Source organism: Neolamprologus brichardi, chromosome 12 (assembly GCF_056152115.1).
Source record: "Neolamprologus brichardi isolate AB-2024 chromosome 12, ASM5615211v1, whole genome shotgun sequence".
NCBI classification, from domain to species: Eukaryota; Metazoa; Chordata; class Actinopteri; order Cichliformes; family Cichlidae; genus Neolamprologus; species Neolamprologus brichardi.
This window is the reverse complement of record NC_142115.1, coordinates 26060675-26079362: the sequence shown is the minus strand read 5'-3', so window position 1 is coordinate 26079362 and position 18688 is coordinate 26060675. Positions and strand designations below refer to the sequence as shown.

The window sequence follows — 18688 nt, the reverse complement described above, 5'->3', positions numbered from 1 at the left end:
TTTTGATCCAACAGGAAATGTGTTTTGGTTCTCTTTCAAATGCTTGCTACACACACTCAACCCGAGGAAGCTCCCTGAAGCAGCATCAGATCAATATGTTTGACCGATTAGGCCTACGGAAGCTCTCTCCTATTAATAGCAGTGGCGTTGAAACCTCATTACAGCTCCTGAGGGAGGAGCAGCTCTGTATCGGCCCATGACTGTCGCAGAGAGCACAGGCACGCCATAGGTCTAAGATTCCTATTACCGCTTCCACGTTGAGTGCTGCCTTCAGGCATCCTTCGGAAATTCAACAAAATGTTTCCAAGGGCAAAAAGAGATTCTAAACTCCTCGTGGTGTTTTCTTAACTTTAACAGGACTTTAGTCTGTTTGCGCCTGTCTGTATAATTTTACTTATTTTGACATCCTGTTAATTAAGTAAATAACCTGTCACCAGTTGGAACTTTACAGGTTTGCATTAAACATCCCTAAAACCGGTTAAACAAACTTTCATCTCTATTGGTTTTTGTTGCGATTTAGGTCTTAAGCCCCTCAAAACTCCTAAAAACAGGAGGGGAGGAAACATTATTACAAACATTATTTATGTGCTGATTAATTATCCACTTAAATTGTCGTTAAAATGGCCGAATTCGATTCTTATGTATCGGTAGGCCTGAATGGCGGATTAAGCGAAATTACATATTTTCCCAGCTGTCAGTGAAGGCATCTTTAATCACAACTGGAGAGAGGCGCTTGTGTCACAGCGTCACCGGTAATATTTCATCTGGGGACTGGAGGGTATTATGAGCCGAAGAAATCCCGCTGAGTTATGATGGTTTGTGAGCAGCTCAAAGGGTGAGAGGCTCGTCACGTGTGTGGTGGTGTTTTTAGATTAGATTTAGCCTTTAGTTAAGTGTCTTCTTCTTCTTCTTCCTTTTTTAAAAACTCCCAGAGTATATTTTATCTCCCCGGTAGATTTAGAAGCTCCTTGGCAGTTCCAGGATAATGACCCTGGTGTGTTTTAATTTTCTGGACTGAGTAGCGAGACATGTGCAGCAGATAGGCTGCATCTCGTCACTCCAAAAAGCAGCCGACGGCCGATCAGCAGCCGAGTCAGTCGGGACTGTCCATTTATTCTAAAGGCAGAAACCCCCAGAGCAAGAAGGAGCAACATGTTTGAATCCACTGGAATCCCTCTCATCGCGCTGGATATCGCGTGTCTTATCCTGGGTATGTAAATCAAATTCTGTCCCAGCCTGAAGACTTGTAAACTGTTTATTCATCGGCTACCAATATCTAACAAAAAAGTTTGTTTCGTAGGATTTGTTTTTACATCAAACTGAATTTAAAGGAGTGATCTGTCAGAGAGACGTTAGATAAAGTTGATGTCAAAGCAAATCTATTCAAATGGTATGGATATATATTATGTAAATGCTCATGGGAAGGCTTGATGTTTAGGTAACCTGGCAGGAAGATGGAAAAAGGGCGATAAAGTCCCACCCTGTTTGTGTTTCCCGAGCAAAGCCGTATTTTTAGCCCACTGTTTGAAATGTAATAATAGCACAGAGCCTGGTGCACGTCTGCGAAAGGGATCCGACAGTGCTGAGTTAATCATGCAATAAAAGACAATGACTGGAGTTTTAGTGATAGCTGTAAAAGCCTTGAACCTTGTATCTGGGACACTCACTTCAGTTTGATAGTTGCCGTGTTTGATAAGGACAGATACAGGCAGACACTCAAGCCCTTCCCTGTGATTACAAGGCACTCCTGCTTCACTGCTTAGTCAGGGTCTTGTGGTTGACTGTGCAATGCTGAGTCGTACATGTCATTGCTTGTTTTGTTTTGGAGCTGGCAACAGTCAGACTGGAAAAACTGAGTCTCTGATGTTTACCCTGTTTTTAATTCTTAAACAGAACTTATAATTGAAAGAAATATTGAAATCCATTTATTTACGTGAAATGAGTGAAATACCTGCATTTAAGGTGTACTGCAGTAAAAGCATCCATGCAAAACAGTAACAATACTGGATGAATCATTGTATAAGCAGCATTTGAAGGCTGTGTTAAAAGTAGGACTGAACAACTCTGTGCACTGATTACAGAGGTTTTTTTTTTTTTTTTTTTTTTTACAGTTATCAAACAAACAGATGTACAGTGTTCATCTCTGAAATAACATATAAGGTATTATGGTCATACTTCAATAAGGTGCATGTGTATATATAGTCTTATATATCTAGACTACCTGTGAAAAACTAACTACACCCTTCCTGCTTCCTAGGATTTAAGATGGTAAGTAGCAGCCTTGTGCTGCTAGTGAAATGCACTTGATTAATTGCTCATCAGCAAGGGTGAGCATATCTTTAAAAGCAGAAGTTTTGTCATTCTGCTGCTCTGGAGCAATCAGTTGCATGTAGACACATTGGCCATTTACCATTTACATTGCTCAAGTCTTGGAGTGAAGTGGAGCTTCTGACAAATTCACCTTTACGTCAAACTGTGAAAATTCTCCCAAAATCCAAGAGCTTAGACTCTTAGACTCTCCAGGTCCAATTTAGCATGTTAAGCTCTAAAGTTCACGATGGTGGGGATCCCAGTTTAGCTGACTGGTTGAGCAGGGGACCATATAGCCAGGGAACCATATAAATCCCTGACAAAGATTAAGATGTTTGTACTAACTAACTAAAATGAAAACAAAACAGTACACTTTTAAACTGTACTGTACTTTTAAACCGATTTCAACCTGATGTCAACAAAGAAGACAGAAAATGAACAAACTAGTTAATGAACTGGTTCCTTATTTTATTGTTTGATTTGCGTAATTAAAATGTCTGCACAATTATACCTCATATGTCCTGAACAGTAAGTTCAAGTTTATTCAGGATTTCAGAACGATTTACTTTGTGCTTCAGTGACTCTATATTTGGTCATTTAGCCTAAAAGCATCAATACCAATGATTCCTCAGTCTTCATGTTTGGAAATATGCCTGTTATTGCAGTACTGTTTTCAGTTTAGCCAAGAGATGGTGCAGTTTTGTAATGTCTAAAGAAGCCACAGGGGAAGGGAAGAGCACAAGTCAGAGCACGTTTCATATGTTATGGTGTTTTCTGTACAGATTAACATCATGGGTTCAGTGTTTAACGCTAAACATGTGACTTATATGCCAATAAAAATGGTCTTCCTGCTGTATATTCACAGATTTGCCTGGTTACTTTTTGAAAAATGTTTTTGCAGTAATTCAAGGCCTCAGGCAGTTAATTATGAAATAGTATGCCCTTTTTGGGGGGAAAGGGAAAGGGAAATCTCACAATGAAGAAGTGTTGAAAGTGTCTCTTCGAGAAGAAAGATTGTCTGTGTGATCCAGACAGATTATGTTTCCTGTGTCTGAATCATAACACTTTTTAAAGCACTGTATAGCAGCAGCATTGCCTCTTCACTCCCTGTGTTGGTATGATGCAAATATTAATGACATAAGATGAGCTGAAACCTGAAATTGTTCCATTTGCTCCATTTTATTTTTAGTTGGGCTTCCATTTTTTATCCTTACCCCGAAACACAGCCCTTTCAAACGGGGTTTCTTCTGTAACGATGAGTCCATCAGGTACCCGCTCAAAGAGGACACCATATCCTACCAGCTGCTGGGAGGAGTCATGATCCCCTTCACACTGATTGTAGTAAGTCAGGAGTATTCTTCTACAACCAAAGCCTCTTATTTTGCCTTTGGTCAACATGTGTGACTATTTTTCCCCCCACTTTTGATCTTTTTCCTCAGATCGTATGTGGAGAGTGCCTTTCTGTTTACCTGTCGCGCGTCAGGAACCAGTCTTTGGGGACCAAGTATATTTCATGTCTTTACAAAGCTGTGGGGAGCTACGTGTTTGGAGCTGCTGCCAGCCAGTCTCTGACGGACATAGCCAAATACTCCATTGGTCGTTTGAGGCCAAACTTCCTGGCTGTATGCAACCCGGTGTGGGACCGTATCAACTGCAAAGCTGGTGGATACATCGTGAACTTCACCTGCAGTGGCGATGAATTTCTGGTGGATGAAGCCAGGTAAAGATCCTGAGCACAAACCAAATGAAACATATTTGATTTAATGTGGTGTGATAGTTGCAGTGGATTTGCCCTATATTTTTTTTATACTGTTTAGCATTTGCTGTTTACAAGTGAGATATGAAATACACCCACATTAATAATAATTACTGTGTACAACAGCCTCTCCGTGAATTGCTACCTTATCGTGGTGGAGGGGTTTGTGTGTCCCAGGGATCCCAGGGGCTATGTTATCTGGGGGCTTTTGCCCCCTGGTAGGGTCTCCTACCAGGTCTCCATGGCAAATTGGTCCTGGGTGAGGGACCAGACAAAGAGCGATTCAGACGACCCTTATGAGAAAAACATAGAGGGAACAGTTTACCCTGCCCGGGATAGGCTTATCGGGGCCCCGCCCTGGAGCCAGGCCCGGGGAGGGTGCCCGAGGGCGAGCGTCTGGTGGCCGGGCCTTAGTCCATGGGGCCCAGCTGGGCACAGCCCGAAAAGGGGACATGGGCCCATCCTCCCGCAGGCCCACCACCCGCAGGAGGTGCCGTAGGGGTTGGGTGCATTGTGTGCCGGGCAGTGGCCAGGAGCGGAGGCCCTGGTGGACTGATCTCCGGCTACTAAGACTGGCAATTGGGACATGGAATGTCACCTCTCTGGTGGGGAAGGAGCCTGAGTTAGTGCGTGAGGTTGAGAGGTACCGGCTAGATATAGTCGGGCTCACAATTCACATGAACTCACCTCTACACTTCATGCTATTGTCTGTACACCAGTGCTTGTAACTGACACTGAAGATGTTTATGATGTGATTATGGCTTGGGCTCTGGAACTCTGGAACCAGTCTCCTGGAGACTCTGTTGTCCTACTGGGAGACTTCAATGCTCACGTGGGTAACGGCAGCGAGACCTGGAGGGGCGTGATTGGGAACGGCCTCCCTGATCTGAACCCGAGCAGTGTTTTGTTATTGGACTTCTGTGCAAATCACAGTTTGGCCATAACGAACACTTTGTTCGAACATAAAGTGTCCATAAGTGCACGTGGCACCAGGAGGCTCTAGGCCGCAGGTCAATGATCAATTTTGTAAACGTATCACCAGACCTGCGACCATATGTTCTGGACACTCGGGTAAAGGGAGGGGCTGAGCTGTCAACTGATCACCACCTGGTGGTGAGTTGGATCAGGTGTCGGGGGAGGACACTGGACAGACCTGGTGCACCTAAACGCGTAGTGAGGGTGTGCTGGGAACGCCTAGCAGAGGCCCCAGTCCGCGAGATCTTCAACGCACATCTCCGGCAGAGCTTCAACAGCATTCTGAGGGAGACTGGGGACATTGAGTCTGAATGGACCATGTTCAGCGTCTCCATTGCCGAAGCTGCTGCATTGAGCTGTTGCCGCAAGGTGGTTGGTGCCTGTCGTGGTGGTAATCCCCGAACCAAATGGTGGACACCAGAGGTGAAGGGAGCCACCAGGCTGAAGAAGGAGTCCTATCGGGCTTGGTTAGCCTGTGGGACTCCGGAGGCAGCTGACAGGTACCGACAGGCCAGGCACAATGCGGCTTGGGCAGTGGCTGAAGCAAAAACTCGGGTGTGGTAGGAGTTCGGAGAGACCATGGAAAAAGACTTTTGGACTGCCTCGAAGAGATTCTGGCAAACTGTCAGGCGTCTCAGGAGGGGAAAGCGGTGCTCTACCTGCACTGTGTATAGTGCTGGCGGAGTGCTGCTGACTTCGACTGAGAAAATTGTCGGACGGTGGAAGGAATACTTGAGGACCTCCTTAATTCCACTGACACGTCTTCCGAGGAGGAAGCAGAGTCTGGGGATGACGGGGATGACCCGCCAATTTCCGGGGTCGAGGTCACTGAGGCATTTAAACAACTCCTTGGTGGCAGAGCCCCTAGTGTGGATGAGGTCCGCCCCGAGTTCCTGAAGGCTCTGGACATTGTAGGGCCGTCCTGGTTAACACGCCTCTACAATGTTACGTGGAGAGGGGCAGTACCCCTGGACTGGCAGACCGGGGTGGTGGTCCCCATCTTTAAGAAGGGGGACCGGAGGGTGTGTTCCAACTATAGGGGGATCACACTCCTCAGCCTCCCCGGGAAAGTCTATGCCAGGGTGCTGGAAAGGAGAGTTCGTCCGCTAGTTGAACCTCAGATACAGGAGGAACAATGTGGTTTTCGTCCTGGTCGCGGAACACTGTATCGTCTCAAGGATACTTGAGGGTGCATGGGAGTTTGCCCAACCAGTCTACATGTATTTTGTGGACTTGGAGAAGGCATTCGACCGTGTCCCTCGGGGTGTCCTGTGGGAGGTGTTGCGGGAGTATGGGGTGTTTGGCCCATTGCGATGGGCCATTCGATCCCTGTACAACTGTTGCAAGAGCTCGGTTCGCATTGCCGGAAATAAGTCGGACTCATTCCCGGTGGGTGATGGGCTCCGCCAGGGCTGCCCTTTGTCACCGATTCTGTTCATAATTTTTATGGACAGGATTTCTAGGCGCAGCCAAGTGGCGGAGGGCTTTCACTTCGGTGGCCTCAGAATCTCATCTCTGCTCTTTGCGGATGCTGTGGTTCTATTGGTTTCATCGGGTGATGGCCTCCAGCTCGCACTGGAACGGTTCGCAGCCGAGTGTGAAGCAGCAGGAATGAGTATCAGCACCTCCAAATCTGAGGCCATGGTTCTCAGCCGGAAAAGGGTGGAGTGCCCACTCTGGGTCGGGGATGAGTTCCTGCCCCAAGTGGAAGAGTTCAAGTATCTCGGGGTCTTGTTCGCGAGTGATGGGAGAAGGGAGCCGGAGATCGACAGAGGGATTGGTGCTGCAGCTGCAGTGATGCAGACGCTGCACCGGTCCGTCATGGTGAAGAGGGAGCTGAGTGTAAAAGCGAAGCTCTCAATTTACTGGTCGATCTACGTCCCTACCCTCACCTATGGCCACGAGCTGTGGGTAGTGACCGAAAGAACGAGATCGTGGATACAAGCGGCGGAAATGAGCTTCCTCCGAAGGGTGGCTGGCCTCTCCCTTAGAGATAGGGTGAGAAGCTCAGCCATCCGGGAGGGGTTCAGAGTAGAGCCGCTGCTCCTCCATATCGAAAGGAGCCAGCTGAGGTGGTTCGGGCATCTGACAAGGATGCCTCCTGGGTGAGGTGTTCCGGGCATGTCCCACTGGGAGGAGGCCCCAGGACAGACCCAGGACACGCTGGAGAGATTATATCTCTCGGCTGGCCTGGGAACGCCTTGGTGTTCCCCCGGATAAGCTGGAGGAGGTGGCTGGGGAGAGGGAGGTCTGGGCTTCTCTGCTTAGGCTGCTGCACCCGCGACCCGGCCCTGGATAAAGCGGAAGAAGATGGATGGATGGTGTACAACAGGACAGTTTTAGACACTGATTATGACAGAAGGACTTAAACATAAAAGGCTGATTTTTTTTTTTCTTTTCTTCTAAATTTCAATTTCTCATTTATTTATTGTAGACTGTCCTTCTACTCTGGTCATTCATCCTTCTCTATGTACTGCATGCTGTTCCTTGTTGTAAGTATATATTGTCTTTAATACAAACTGATTTGTTGCTTTGTTAAAGAGAAGATACTAAAATCTTTGGTATTTGCTCTCTTGCTACTGTAGCTATACATTCAAGCCCGGCTGAGGTCACAATGGGCGAGGCTTTTGCGTCCCACCATTCAGTTTTTCCTGATTGCTACTGCAGTGTATGTGGGTCTATCTCGGGTGTCCGATTACAAACATCACTGGAGTGATGTGCTCGCTGGCCTTCTGCAGGGCGGTATAGTGGCTGCTCTAACAGTAAGTTTCATGTTATTATTCTTTTTTTAAATATTTCTAGTACAGTTACAATACTAGAGTACTAACTTTCTCACGTTTCCTGCAGGTTTTCTGTGTCGCCAACTTCTTTTCACAACCAGTGGAGCCAGTGGTGACACAGGCGGAAGAAGCCTCACATGCCAGTTTACAGGACAACCCTTCCAATGGGAACCACTATGGCAGCACTGACTAAACATGAGGCCCAACAGACAGTACAGTGTGGGGACCTCTATCCTTTAAATCCATGGAACTGAAGAATTTGTTTTAAATTGCTGTCCGTTTTTTGTGTGCATGTCTTGAACACGTTTTGCCACCATGCAGTAGCCATTGCAACAGCCTGCAGGCTTTAGCTGCTACCTAGTGTAGCCATGAAACTTTGGTCACAGGAAGAAAATGCACTACAGAGGATGAGACTTGCATCGCAAAAGAAGCATGACTTCCTGGCGAGTTTTAGTTAAATCCAATATAATGCTGTTTATTCTGCAGCCGTAAAACAAAACACAGCATGTTGGGTTTAAGTTATTTTTATGTTTTAATTTACAGTGTGAGCTTCTGGAAATGTGGTTACTCTTGCGTATTGGTTTAATGCTACCATCATGAATGAATGGAATTCCTTTTGCCCAGAATATAAAGAGTGTCTGTGTGTGCACTGCAAGCAGGCGTTTAGAGGCCTGAAACCTGTGAATAAGAAAACCAAGACTGCCCTTAAAATAGAGTGAACTGAGAAATCTTGTGCTCATCTTATGTTTATTTTTGCCTTAGAGTTATGCTGCTACCTGCTGTTAAGTAATTTCCCCAATATAATTTAATCTATGTAAAATACAGTTTATTGACTTTTTTTTGTTTCTTTTATAGATTGTATACATTGCTATGTTTCTGTCCACATTTAAGCTTTTAAAAGTACCGTTTCCAATACTGGGAAGAAATGAGACAAATAATAAAGAAAATGTCATTTTGCTACTTTGAATCAAAGAAAATAAGCTAATTCTTTTATGCCTTATCTGTTCAAAATACAGTGTAGATATAATGCAAGTAACTAGTGACTTGTGAATTTATTTATTTATTTTACAAAAGTAGACTAATTTGCTGCTGCAGAGTAGCTAATTTAATGTCTTGGGAAAATAAAAGATTTGAAAAAGAGGGAAGGAATAGAGTGATGATGATTTGGAAAATCACCATCACTCTAGAATGCTCTTCTAGAGTATATCTAAGAATACTCTTAGAATCCACACTAAAACCTAAAAGTTATTAATACAAAACACTGGCTTGGCTTGTCATTTAGTCAGTGTAGGTGACCTTTTAAACCGCAAGTATGCAAATGTAGAGGATTTTATCAAAGGATACTTCTTTTCCAAGTGATGTTATGGTTATGTGGATATATAGGGTAAGCACCAGTAAGCATGCTAACAGGAAGACTATCACTACACATTTGTCACCCGTGGTTGCAAATGACTGAGGTAAGAATGTTCTTTAGAGTTGAAATCCCATCAACCTGATTTAATTACCTGCACGCTAGCTAGTTCTTTAGCACTCAGTAATAGCAGTAGAACACACAAATATCAGCTCAGATGTACTAAAGTTGTTTAATTTTGGTTTGTGATCCTAAATAGGGTAAATCACCTCATTTATGCACTTGCTAATAGTTAAAGAAATAGTTAAAGCATTATCTTAATCTCAATGCAAAAGCAGCTACAGTATGTTTGCATCATAAGGACATTTGTGATTCTTTGTGGTGAACTAAAAACATTTCTAAATGAAGATGAAAGCAGGAGAGGTCTCTGCTGGAAGTAAGGTCAAAGTGGACAACAAATTAAAATGTGGTTCCACCCGTCCATTAGTGATAGACTAGACTAGTTAATTATTAGTTAATTGTCAAATTAGACAAAAGAGTTGTGGCTAACTGGAGTTTTAACATATTAACATACTCTGTGTGGTGGTTAACACATTTACCTTACATGCAAAAGAGAGACTTAGAGCTTTTTATTGTCATTGTGTAGTTTCTTGCACAGCGAAATTGGGTAGCTGGACCACAAAGGTGCAAAAGTAAGAAGAAGAGAAACCAATATACAACAAGGGGAAAATAAATAAATAAAATAAAATAAAAAGCAATGTATATGTATACATTTATGTGAGTGAAACTATATACAGGGTGTATGTGTAAGAAACATTGAAACAGAAACATTGTGGGTCTGTATACAAGGGCAGTTATATAATATAATAAATAAATAAGGGTGGAGGGGCTATGGTCATTTAGGGTGGAGATGGTAGTTCTACTGGGACCAAAATATTGCACATACCAAGGATATTGCACATGAGCCAAAAATATTGCACAGAACATGGAAATAACTCCAGTTTAAGACCCGTTGGACACACAAACCCACCCTCAGGTGGACACGAGCTGGTGTGATTCTCATACCAGTCCCAAGCCCAGATGGCAGGGCTGTGTCAGGAAAGGGTTGTGACATAAAATCTGTGCCAAATCAAACATGTGGATCCATTTCCTGTGGTGCTCTGTTAGGGAAACAAGAAAGCAGCCAAAAGTAACTAACTGAGTAGCTTTGCAGGATTCACAGTTCAAACTGATCTTTATTCCTTGCCCTGTGTTTACCCCCTGTCTAAAAAGCCATTTTAGCATCTCTACCTTATAGACAGCTTTGTTTTCCTCACTTGCTTCCCCTCTCAAACAGAAGGTTTGAGATGCATTAGCCTCCCAGCGCAACAGCAGCTTAGTTATCTGAAAATATAAATTCTATGACTGCAAATTATCACAAAAAGTTTAAATAAAAAAACAAACCTGCTGCTAATGGTCCAAAAAAGTAATGTGAACAAAGCTCTGTCAACTTGTTTAATCTCTAAGTGGTGGATCCAGCACACCAAAGGTCACTCACACCAAAGTTTCTCTAAAAGGATCACTGATAGTGTCTCTGGTTATATTGTAACTACCATGGAACTCTGCCAGCCATGGTTATGGAATAACCACTGCTGGTCTGAGAAGTTTATATTAGCTTTCATTTCCAAGTATGGCAGAATGGGTAGATGACATAAACAAACCTACATACTAACCTGACCTCAAATCAGTCTCATAGGCTGTTAATGCAGTCTAATAACTATATTTTGTACAAAGATCAGTCTCTAACTTCCACTTAGAGACAAACTTCCTCCTTCCTGAATGTCTAAAATCACCTCACGTGTACAGTTTCAATTCCTGTTAAAGACTCGGTAATTCCCACATAATTTTGGATATTCACAAACAGTAACATACACATGGTGGCAGTTTTGAGGAATGTGATGATATGAAAAATTCAGAGACAGCTGACTATTGTTGCTCGTTTGACTAAACTCCTAACCTCACAGAGCAAATTTGATTTAGGGGCACACTGCTCCTTTGTGCACACTGGAGACACACTTTGCTTTCTAGGTGGACTATGATTTGGTGTTTCACAGTTTTGGCATGTAGGACTGCTAAAGGATAATAAGTAGTAATAGTAGTAATAATATTATATATAGATAGTTCAAGTGTATCTGGTGATTAAAAGCTTCACCTTTGACCAATTAGGTTGCCTAAAATTTCTTTTAAGATGACCAGATGACCATGTTTATTTGGGACAACACTGCATTTTTATTTTCCCAGTGCATGTGGAGGGAAAGCTTGTTATTATAATCAAATTAAGGTTAGCCTGTCTAATGCTATGCCAATCAGGGAAGTTACCAAAAAGTCACAAGCTTTGCAGATTATGGTGAATATGACGGAAACTATGACACATAAAAGGACGCAGCAGTATGTAGTAATGATAAAATATGTGTGTGTCATATTTGGCTAAAACTTGCTACAATTGTTAGATATAGCTCAAAAAAGGTATGCCAAGCAATGGATGTATCCCTACTGAAACCCAAAGACTGTCACCAGAGATAGACTATTGCATGAGACCAAACTTCAGCTTCCTATTGTTCTTATTATATTTCCTTTACAATAGTGATGGAAAAGTTGCATTCAAATAAAATATACTTGTCTACCGCCCAGCATTGTTGACATGTCCCACTTTGTCCCAGACAAACACTGGATTTGTCCTACATTTAGTTTGTTGAGATCTGGTCACCCTAATCTCTCTTGTCACACTGACATCAACAATAGCGCTTATTGAAAGCATCTCCATTCACTCTCTGTCACATGTCTCACTATATCTTGCCAGGCAGTGATGCTGTTGGAGGAACAAGCGACTCAGAGCACAATGTGAAATGGCAACTTTTTAAGAGTGGTCAGTGAAAAAAAGATGATGTTATGTAAGTTGAAAAATTCCGGATAATTTATTTATGTGGATAAGAAAAAAAAACAAGGTAAGAAAAAAAAAAACCCTACAGAAAATGAAGGAATAATGAGAGCCAACGTTGTGATAAACTTTGGTTTTTGATATGGTAACCAAAAGAGAACAAAGTTCTTAACTGCAAAAAATGTACTTTTTGTCCTGTTTAAGGAGAGACAAACAGAGAAGTGTGAAAGAGAAACACAGCCGCCCAGGAGAGGAAGAGAAAAATGCAGCTTATCAGCAGTAGACTTGCAGTGGTATGTCAGGAAAGACATCTATGAATGAGAAATGGTATGCGGTAGTTTGTATTCACGTTAGCACTTTTTAACTTTCCCATCAGCCGCAAAATGTAACTCACTTCCAGAAATGGTGGCACGCTGTATAAAATGTAAATAAAAAACAGAATGCAATGATTTTCGAGTATCATAAACCCATATTTTATTTGCAATAGAACCTATAAAAATGTTTAAACTGAGAAAATGTAACATTTTAAAGGGAAAATAAGGCCACTTTGAATTTCATGGCAGCAACATGTCTCAAAAAAGTTGCGCCAGGACTATGTTTACCCTTCATAGCATCACCTCTTCTTTTAACAACAGTCCAGAAATGTCTGGAAACTTAGAAGACCAGCTGCTGGACTTTTGGGAGAGGAAAGCTGTCCCATTCCTGTGTGACACAGGATTCTAGCTGCTCAACAGTCCTGGGTTCTTTGTCATATTTTTGTTTCATGCTGCATCACATGTTGTCAACTGATAACATATTGGGACTGCAGGCAGACCAGTTTAGCCTTTTAAGCCTGCCTACAGTTGCTGCTAGAGTATGCAGTTTAGCATTGTCTTGGTAAAAGATGCAAATAAAACAACATCATCTGAATGGGTCCACATATTGCTCTACCTGTACATAGTTTTCAGCATCGATTGGGGAAAACATTAATTGTGTGGGACAGTGCTGAGAGGTGTTTATATCTAACTTAACAATTAAAACTGCATATCTTACTGAATTGTTTTTTAGTATGTACAAGCCACATAAATAGGGATATCTGGTCACTCTGATATCATCAGAGATGCAGGTTTTTGGAAAGTTGATAAGCTGGATGGTGACTCTTTGCTTCAGTTTAGATGTGGCGTCCATGTTTTCCAAAATTATTTTTATTTTTTTCCCCCCACCTGATCAGTTTTCCAGTTTGCCTCAGTCCATTTTAAATAGGCTTTGGCCCAGAAAAGATGGTGGTGTTCTGGGTGTTCAAATATGGGTACTTCTTTGTACAGAAGATCTTTAACCTGCATTTGTGGATGGCATGGAGAACTGTGTTCACAGACATTGAGTTCTTGAAGGATTCCTGAGCCCATGCAGTGATTTCCATGACAGAATCATGGCTTTTAATACAGTTCTGTCTGAGCACCTGAAGGTCACAGACATCCAACACTGATTTTTTGTTCACTTGTTCATTGCTTACATAGATTTCTTCATATTCTCAGAATATTGTAAATGATGAGATAGTAAAAGTCTTCACTCTTCCTCTCTAAGATGCTTTTTTTTTTTTAAAAAAAATACCCAATAATGCTGGGTATTACACTAGGTAGTACTGACCTGCTAACAGTTAACCTAATTAGCTGTGAAATGTTCCTTCTACTATATCACTTACTTTTCAGCCTTGTGTCCCAACTTTCTTCAGATGTGTTAGTTTAAACACTTGTTTCATATTTTATAGTGACTAAAATTTGGTTTATGAGATACACGAATCATTGCATTCTGTTTTAATTTACATCATAAACAGTGATCTTGTAATTTCTACCAATTCTTTTGTACTCCAGGTCAACAATGCCAACAGTTAAGATCTAGTGATAAACCACCTCTTAGCTTCATTAGCAGCAGTATTTAAGATTTTATGGCCACCTGCTGGACATGAAGAGAAACATATGTAGATTTACCACTTTTCATTTCTCCCACTGACATAGCTCGTTAAGAAAAAGCATAACTAGAAGGCACTGCCTTTTGTGAGGAACATTTCAAAGAATAAGTCAATACACAATGAAACATTTTGTTGCAGCTCCTTTAAGTAGTCATTCGTTCAGATTTAAAAACTGCATAAATACGCGTTGAGCTGTAAAATGCAGTATTGATTTAAGCCAGGCAGACAAACATTGTCTCTTCAATCTCTCAAAATAAGACAGTACTCAGGGATCTGATTCATGACAGCGTCACTGAATTTATTTAAGCATTTTCTCCCTACAGTTGAGAAACTGGGCTTACATTTCCCTCCAAGTTCTGAAACCAGCAGAGAAAAGCATTTAAGTCAATCTATACTCATTTATCAGCCCCTTTTAATATGATGCTCCTATGAAGAACAACTTACAGTAAACAGCATTGATGAATTCATTATGTGCAGTATCACCCTCTCCATTTTGATATGTTTAAATAGATTTATTCAAAACATGTTTGCTTTTGTTCTCGTCAAACTGAAAACTGCTCAGAGGGAACCAACTTGAACTCCAAACAATCAGAAGAGTTTTACACCACTGCAGGGTTGTAAAATTTTATTTGGACAAATCTGTACATGGAGGTTTTGGCCTTCAGTGTGTTCACATATATAAGCAGACTGGGGACACAGACAGTTAGCTCACTGAAGATCAATCGAAGTGCTATTACTCAAAACTGGCGAGGAAGTTCAGTACAATCTGCTTCAGTTTAGCATCTGATGCTTCTGAGATCTTGCCGTCAGCCCTGAAACGAAAAACGGATGAGGTCAGATTGAACAATTTTGGTTTTTAAAGGCTCAAACATACAGATTTGTTTTTCTTCTTACTTGATGCTGGAAAGCAGGTCCTGGTGCTGGCTCAAAATGTGTTGCAAGAAAGCCTTCTCAAATTTTGTGATCTTGCTTGGCTCCATCTTGTCCAGGTGACCCCTGACACCAGCATAGATGACTGCTACCTGCTCCTCGATGGCCATGGGAGCTGGAAGAACAATTAAAGACAGTTAGTTGCACTGTAAAATACCATGAGGATTTCTAGAGAAATAAAAATAATAATAGTAACTCACAGTATTGGCCCTGCTTCAGCAGTTCAGTGAGTCTGACACCCCTGTTAAGGAGCTGCTGGGTGGCGGCATCCAAGTCAGAGCCGAACTGGGCGAAGGCAGCCACCTCACGGTACTGGGCCAACTCCAGCTTCATGGTACCAGCCACCTATAAAGTTAGGAAAATATGAAATGAGAGAGAATCTAAGATTTTAGCCTCCTGCTGAATTACATGCAAATCTTATTCTTGAATACATTTAAAAAGGAGGTCAGCCAGATGTTACCTGCTTCATGGCTCTAGTCTGGGCAGCAGAGCCTACTCTGGACACAGACAGACCCACATTGATAGCTGGGCGGATACCCTTGTAGAACAGCTCAGTCTCCAAGAAGATCTAAAGGGGGGGAGGGGGGGGGGGGCATGGAGAAGTCAGAGGTGCAATACAAAACATGAACAGATGCACATCAGCTCCAAACACTTTTCAAACAAACCTGTCCGTCTGTGATGGAAATGACGTTGGTGGGGATGTAGGCGGACACGTCACCGGCCTGAGTCTCAATGACTGGCAGGGCGGTGAGGGAGCCACCACCGAAATTGTCGTTCATCTTGGCAGCTCTCTCCAGCAGACGGGAGTGCAGGTAGAACACGTCACCTGGGTAGGCCTCACGACCAGGGGGACGGCGGAGCAGTAGGGACATCTGACGGTAGGCAACAGCCTGTGGGAGAAAGAAAATTATTCAATTTGAGAATAATAGTGACATTTGCCAATAGAAGTCTGCACAACATGCTAAACTTTACTGATGAACAAAGTTTGCAGAATCATCTGCAAATCCTCACCTGTTTGGACAGATCATCATAGATGATCAGGGCATGCTTGCCATTGTCTCTGAAGTACTCTCCCATGGAGCAGCCAGAGTATGGAGCCAGGTACTGCAGCGGAGCAGCATCAGAGGCAGTGGCAGAGACCACGATGGTGTACTTCATGGCATCGGCATCAGTCAGCCTCTTCACCAGCTGAGCCACAGTAGACCTCTTCTGTCCAATGGCAACATAGATGCAGTACAGCTTCTTCTTCTCATCAGTTCCGTCATTGAAGCGTTTCTGGTTGATGATTGTGTCGATGGCAATGGCAGTTTTGCTGGAATGTGGAATATTGAACTTAAAAAAAATATTCCACTCATCTACAGCTCTCCTATCAAGACCAAACCACTGTTAAAACCCATCTCTGAATTTTGATAATTACCCAGTCTGTCTGTCACCAATGATCAGCTCACGCTGGCCTCTGCCAATGGGCACCAGACTGTCCACAGCCTTGATTCCAGTCTGCATGGGCTCCCTCACAGAGATACGGGGGATGATACCTGGGGCCTTCAGACCCACACGCCTACGGACCTTGGAGCCCAGAGGACCCTGAGAGAGTGAGAGAGAATGTTAATTTAAGGCAAACTTCAACATCAAAATGGTTGCAAGTATTATAATGGTGGGAAATAAAAGTCCTGTTGCAATGACTGCCATTTAATTACTGAACTAGTCATGAATAGGTAGGAAAAAAACAAAAACAAAAAAACAACCCCCCCCCCCCCCCCCCCCCCCAAAAAAAAAAAAACCAACAACAAAAACCCCCCCAAAAACAAACAAACAAACAAAAAAAAAAAAAAACAGGCAAGATTTCGTCACTGGTCCAAATAACTCATGTGGATGCTTACTAATGAGAGACAAGGTCATTTATGAAAGCTTAAACTGGCAGAGTTTTGCTGATTAATAGGCAGTCTAGCTGCTCTACAAGATAATGTCTGGTGATGAGTTCTTTAAAAAGGCCCTAGTTAATCAACTTGAATGTCACAATCCCAAACAAAAAATTATTTTTAAAAAGTTTTTAAATTACCTTCCCATCGATGGCATTTCCCAGAGCATCCACTACACGGCCAAGCAGCTCCTCTCCCACAGGAACATCCACAATGGCACCGGTCCTCTTCACGATGTCGCCCTCCTTGATCAGCTTGTCATTACCGAACACCACAACACCAACGTTGTCAGGCTCCAAGTTCAGAGACATGCCCTGGAGGATAATAAATATGGTTTCTTGAAAAAACATAACATCACTGAATTGAAACTGTTAGCATTTTTTTTAGAATTTTGTCAGTTCAACAAGATAAACCCACGGTGCGCTCCTCTTTAACCATTTTTATATATAAAAGATGTGCAGGTTGGAGAGAAACCTTGTGCCTTTGGACTTACTTTCAGGCCAGAGGAAAATTCCACCATCTCTTCTGCCTGGACATTCCTCAGTCCATACACTCTGGCAATACCGTCACCAATAGACAGCACACGCCCCGTCTCCTCCAGGTCTGCAGAGGTGTCAGCTCCCAGGATCTTCTCCTCCAGGATGGAGGACACCTCGGCTGTGCCTGTGAAAGACAAAACGTCAAAAAATAAATACAACTGGATGTTAAAATGATTAGAAAAGCTTTCCCCAATAATCTATTGAAACACTTAGAAGTAGAGGAACAGTTGAGAAACAGTTGTGAAACCTCATGGTTTTATGCTGCAAAAAGGATTAATTTTGTCACCTCAATGTGCTTTTATCCAAAAAAAAAAAATAAAAAAATCAAAGAAAGAAAATATGCATGGTTTAAATTTCTAAGTGACATAATTAAAATGAAGAGTTATATGGGTCTCAAACACCAAACACTGATGATGCCTTTTCTAAGATAAGGTGTTATTAGACGTATATACAGGGATTACACAGCATAGCAGAACCAATTATTTTAATAAGTCGCCTTTATGAGATGCCCTGCATTGTACAGGATGAAGTTTCTGGTCTGTTGTTTTTTACTTTCTCACCTGTCTTCTGCAGCCATGGTCTGTGTGTGTGGAGGTGGTTGACCCCAACGCAGGCGGCCGGAATAGTCTTTGACACCTGGATTCAATAACAAGCACTTAATTAAAAGTTGAGCGCAAATGAAAGTTAAGAGACATTTAAATAAGGATTACAACTGCGCTTCTTGCAGTGAGGCAAATGTAAGTTTGTGCAGCGAAGAGGAGTTGCGCTGTCAGGCTTTCTGACCTTCAAAGCGTGGCTGAATGAGCTGTTAGCTGACAGCTAGCATTAGCTTGAGTGCTACATTTAGTGCTACAGGACGAGGTCAGTCACTTCACAAGGGCAACATTAAAAAACACGATTAAACATCCAATTTCAAGACTTTTAGCATCGATTATTAACTAGGACTTATTAGAAGGGTATTCGCAAGCATTCATAAGCCGGTGACAGGTTAGCTAGCGGCCTGCGGCATTAACGTTACCCTTCACACCCATAAATGCTCGCACGGATATTAAATAAACTTACTGCAATATTCTTAATAAATGCAACTTGCTTGCTTAAAGTACTTACGAATCCAGCCCTTCTAGGCAGGGTTCTGGCCAAAGCTGCTGCAACTCTAACGGATAGCATTTTCTCGGGTTGCTAATGACCTGTCCTCAACTGTTAGCAGCTCCGACCTGCCTGTGAGTGAACGTAATGGCTGAATGAACTCTTCTTCTATTTAAG

General features: G+C 42.6%; 2 protein-coding genes across 2 annotated transcripts; one reads left to right on the top strand and one right to left on the bottom strand.

The window, feature by feature from the left end:
* Window positions 1–722: 722 nt before the first annotated feature.
* Window positions 723–8776, top strand: LOC102784633 (phospholipid phosphatase 1-like). Its single transcript, XM_006789860.2, has 7 exons — window positions 723–835; window positions 1023–1210; window positions 3500–3651; window positions 3750–4030; window positions 7476–7533; window positions 7627–7803; window positions 7889–8776. The coding sequence occupies exons 1-7, from the start codon at window positions 810–812 to the stop codon at window positions 8012–8014; spliced, it is 1008 nt and encodes a 335-aa protein (XP_006789923.2). The 5' UTR covers window positions 723–809; the 3' UTR covers window positions 8015–8776.
* A 5533-nt stretch (window positions 8777–14309) lies between these two features.
* LOC102784348 (ATP synthase F(1) complex subunit alpha, mitochondrial-like) lies at window positions 14310–18688 on the bottom strand. Its single transcript, XM_006789859.3, has 11 exons — window positions 18533–18688; window positions 17986–18061; window positions 17380–17549; window positions 17027–17200; window positions 16385–16551; window positions 15979–16279; window positions 15633–15857; window positions 15428–15535; window positions 15168–15312; window positions 14932–15082; window positions 14310–14849 (listed from the first exon to the last, which is right to left on the bottom strand). Exons 1-11 carry the CDS (start codon window positions 18590–18592, stop codon window positions 14771–14773), a joined length of 1656 nt encoding a protein of 551 aa, XP_006789922.1. The 5' UTR covers window positions 18593–18688; the 3' UTR covers window positions 14310–14770.

Excerpts from the sequence above, each read along its gene's own strand:
- LOC102784633 (XM_006789860.2), top strand. The coding sequence starts at position 810 with ATGATGGTTTGTGAGCAGCTCAAAGG. Across the intron at positions 3,652-3,749 it reads TCCCCTTCACACTGATTGTA|ATCGTATGTGGAGAGTGCCT; the intron begins GTAAGTCAGGAG and ends CTTTTTCCTCAG. Across the intron at positions 7,534-7,626 it reads ACTGCATGCTGTTCCTTGTT|CTATACATTCAAGCCCGGCT; the intron begins GTAAGTATATAT and ends TTGCTACTGTAG.
- LOC102784348 (XM_006789859.3), bottom strand. The coding sequence starts at position 18,592 with ATGCTATCCGTTAGAGTTGCAGCAGCTTTGGCCAGAACCCTGCCTAGA. Across the intron at positions 15,536-15,632 it reads TTTCCATCACAGACGGACAG|ATCTTCTTGGAGACTGAGCT; the intron begins GTTTGTTTGAAA and ends CCCCCCCTTTAG. Across the intron at positions 15,083-15,167 it reads GCTGAAGCAGGGCCAATACT|CTCCCATGGCCATCGAGGAG; the intron begins GTGAGTTACTAT and ends TTGTTCTTCCAG.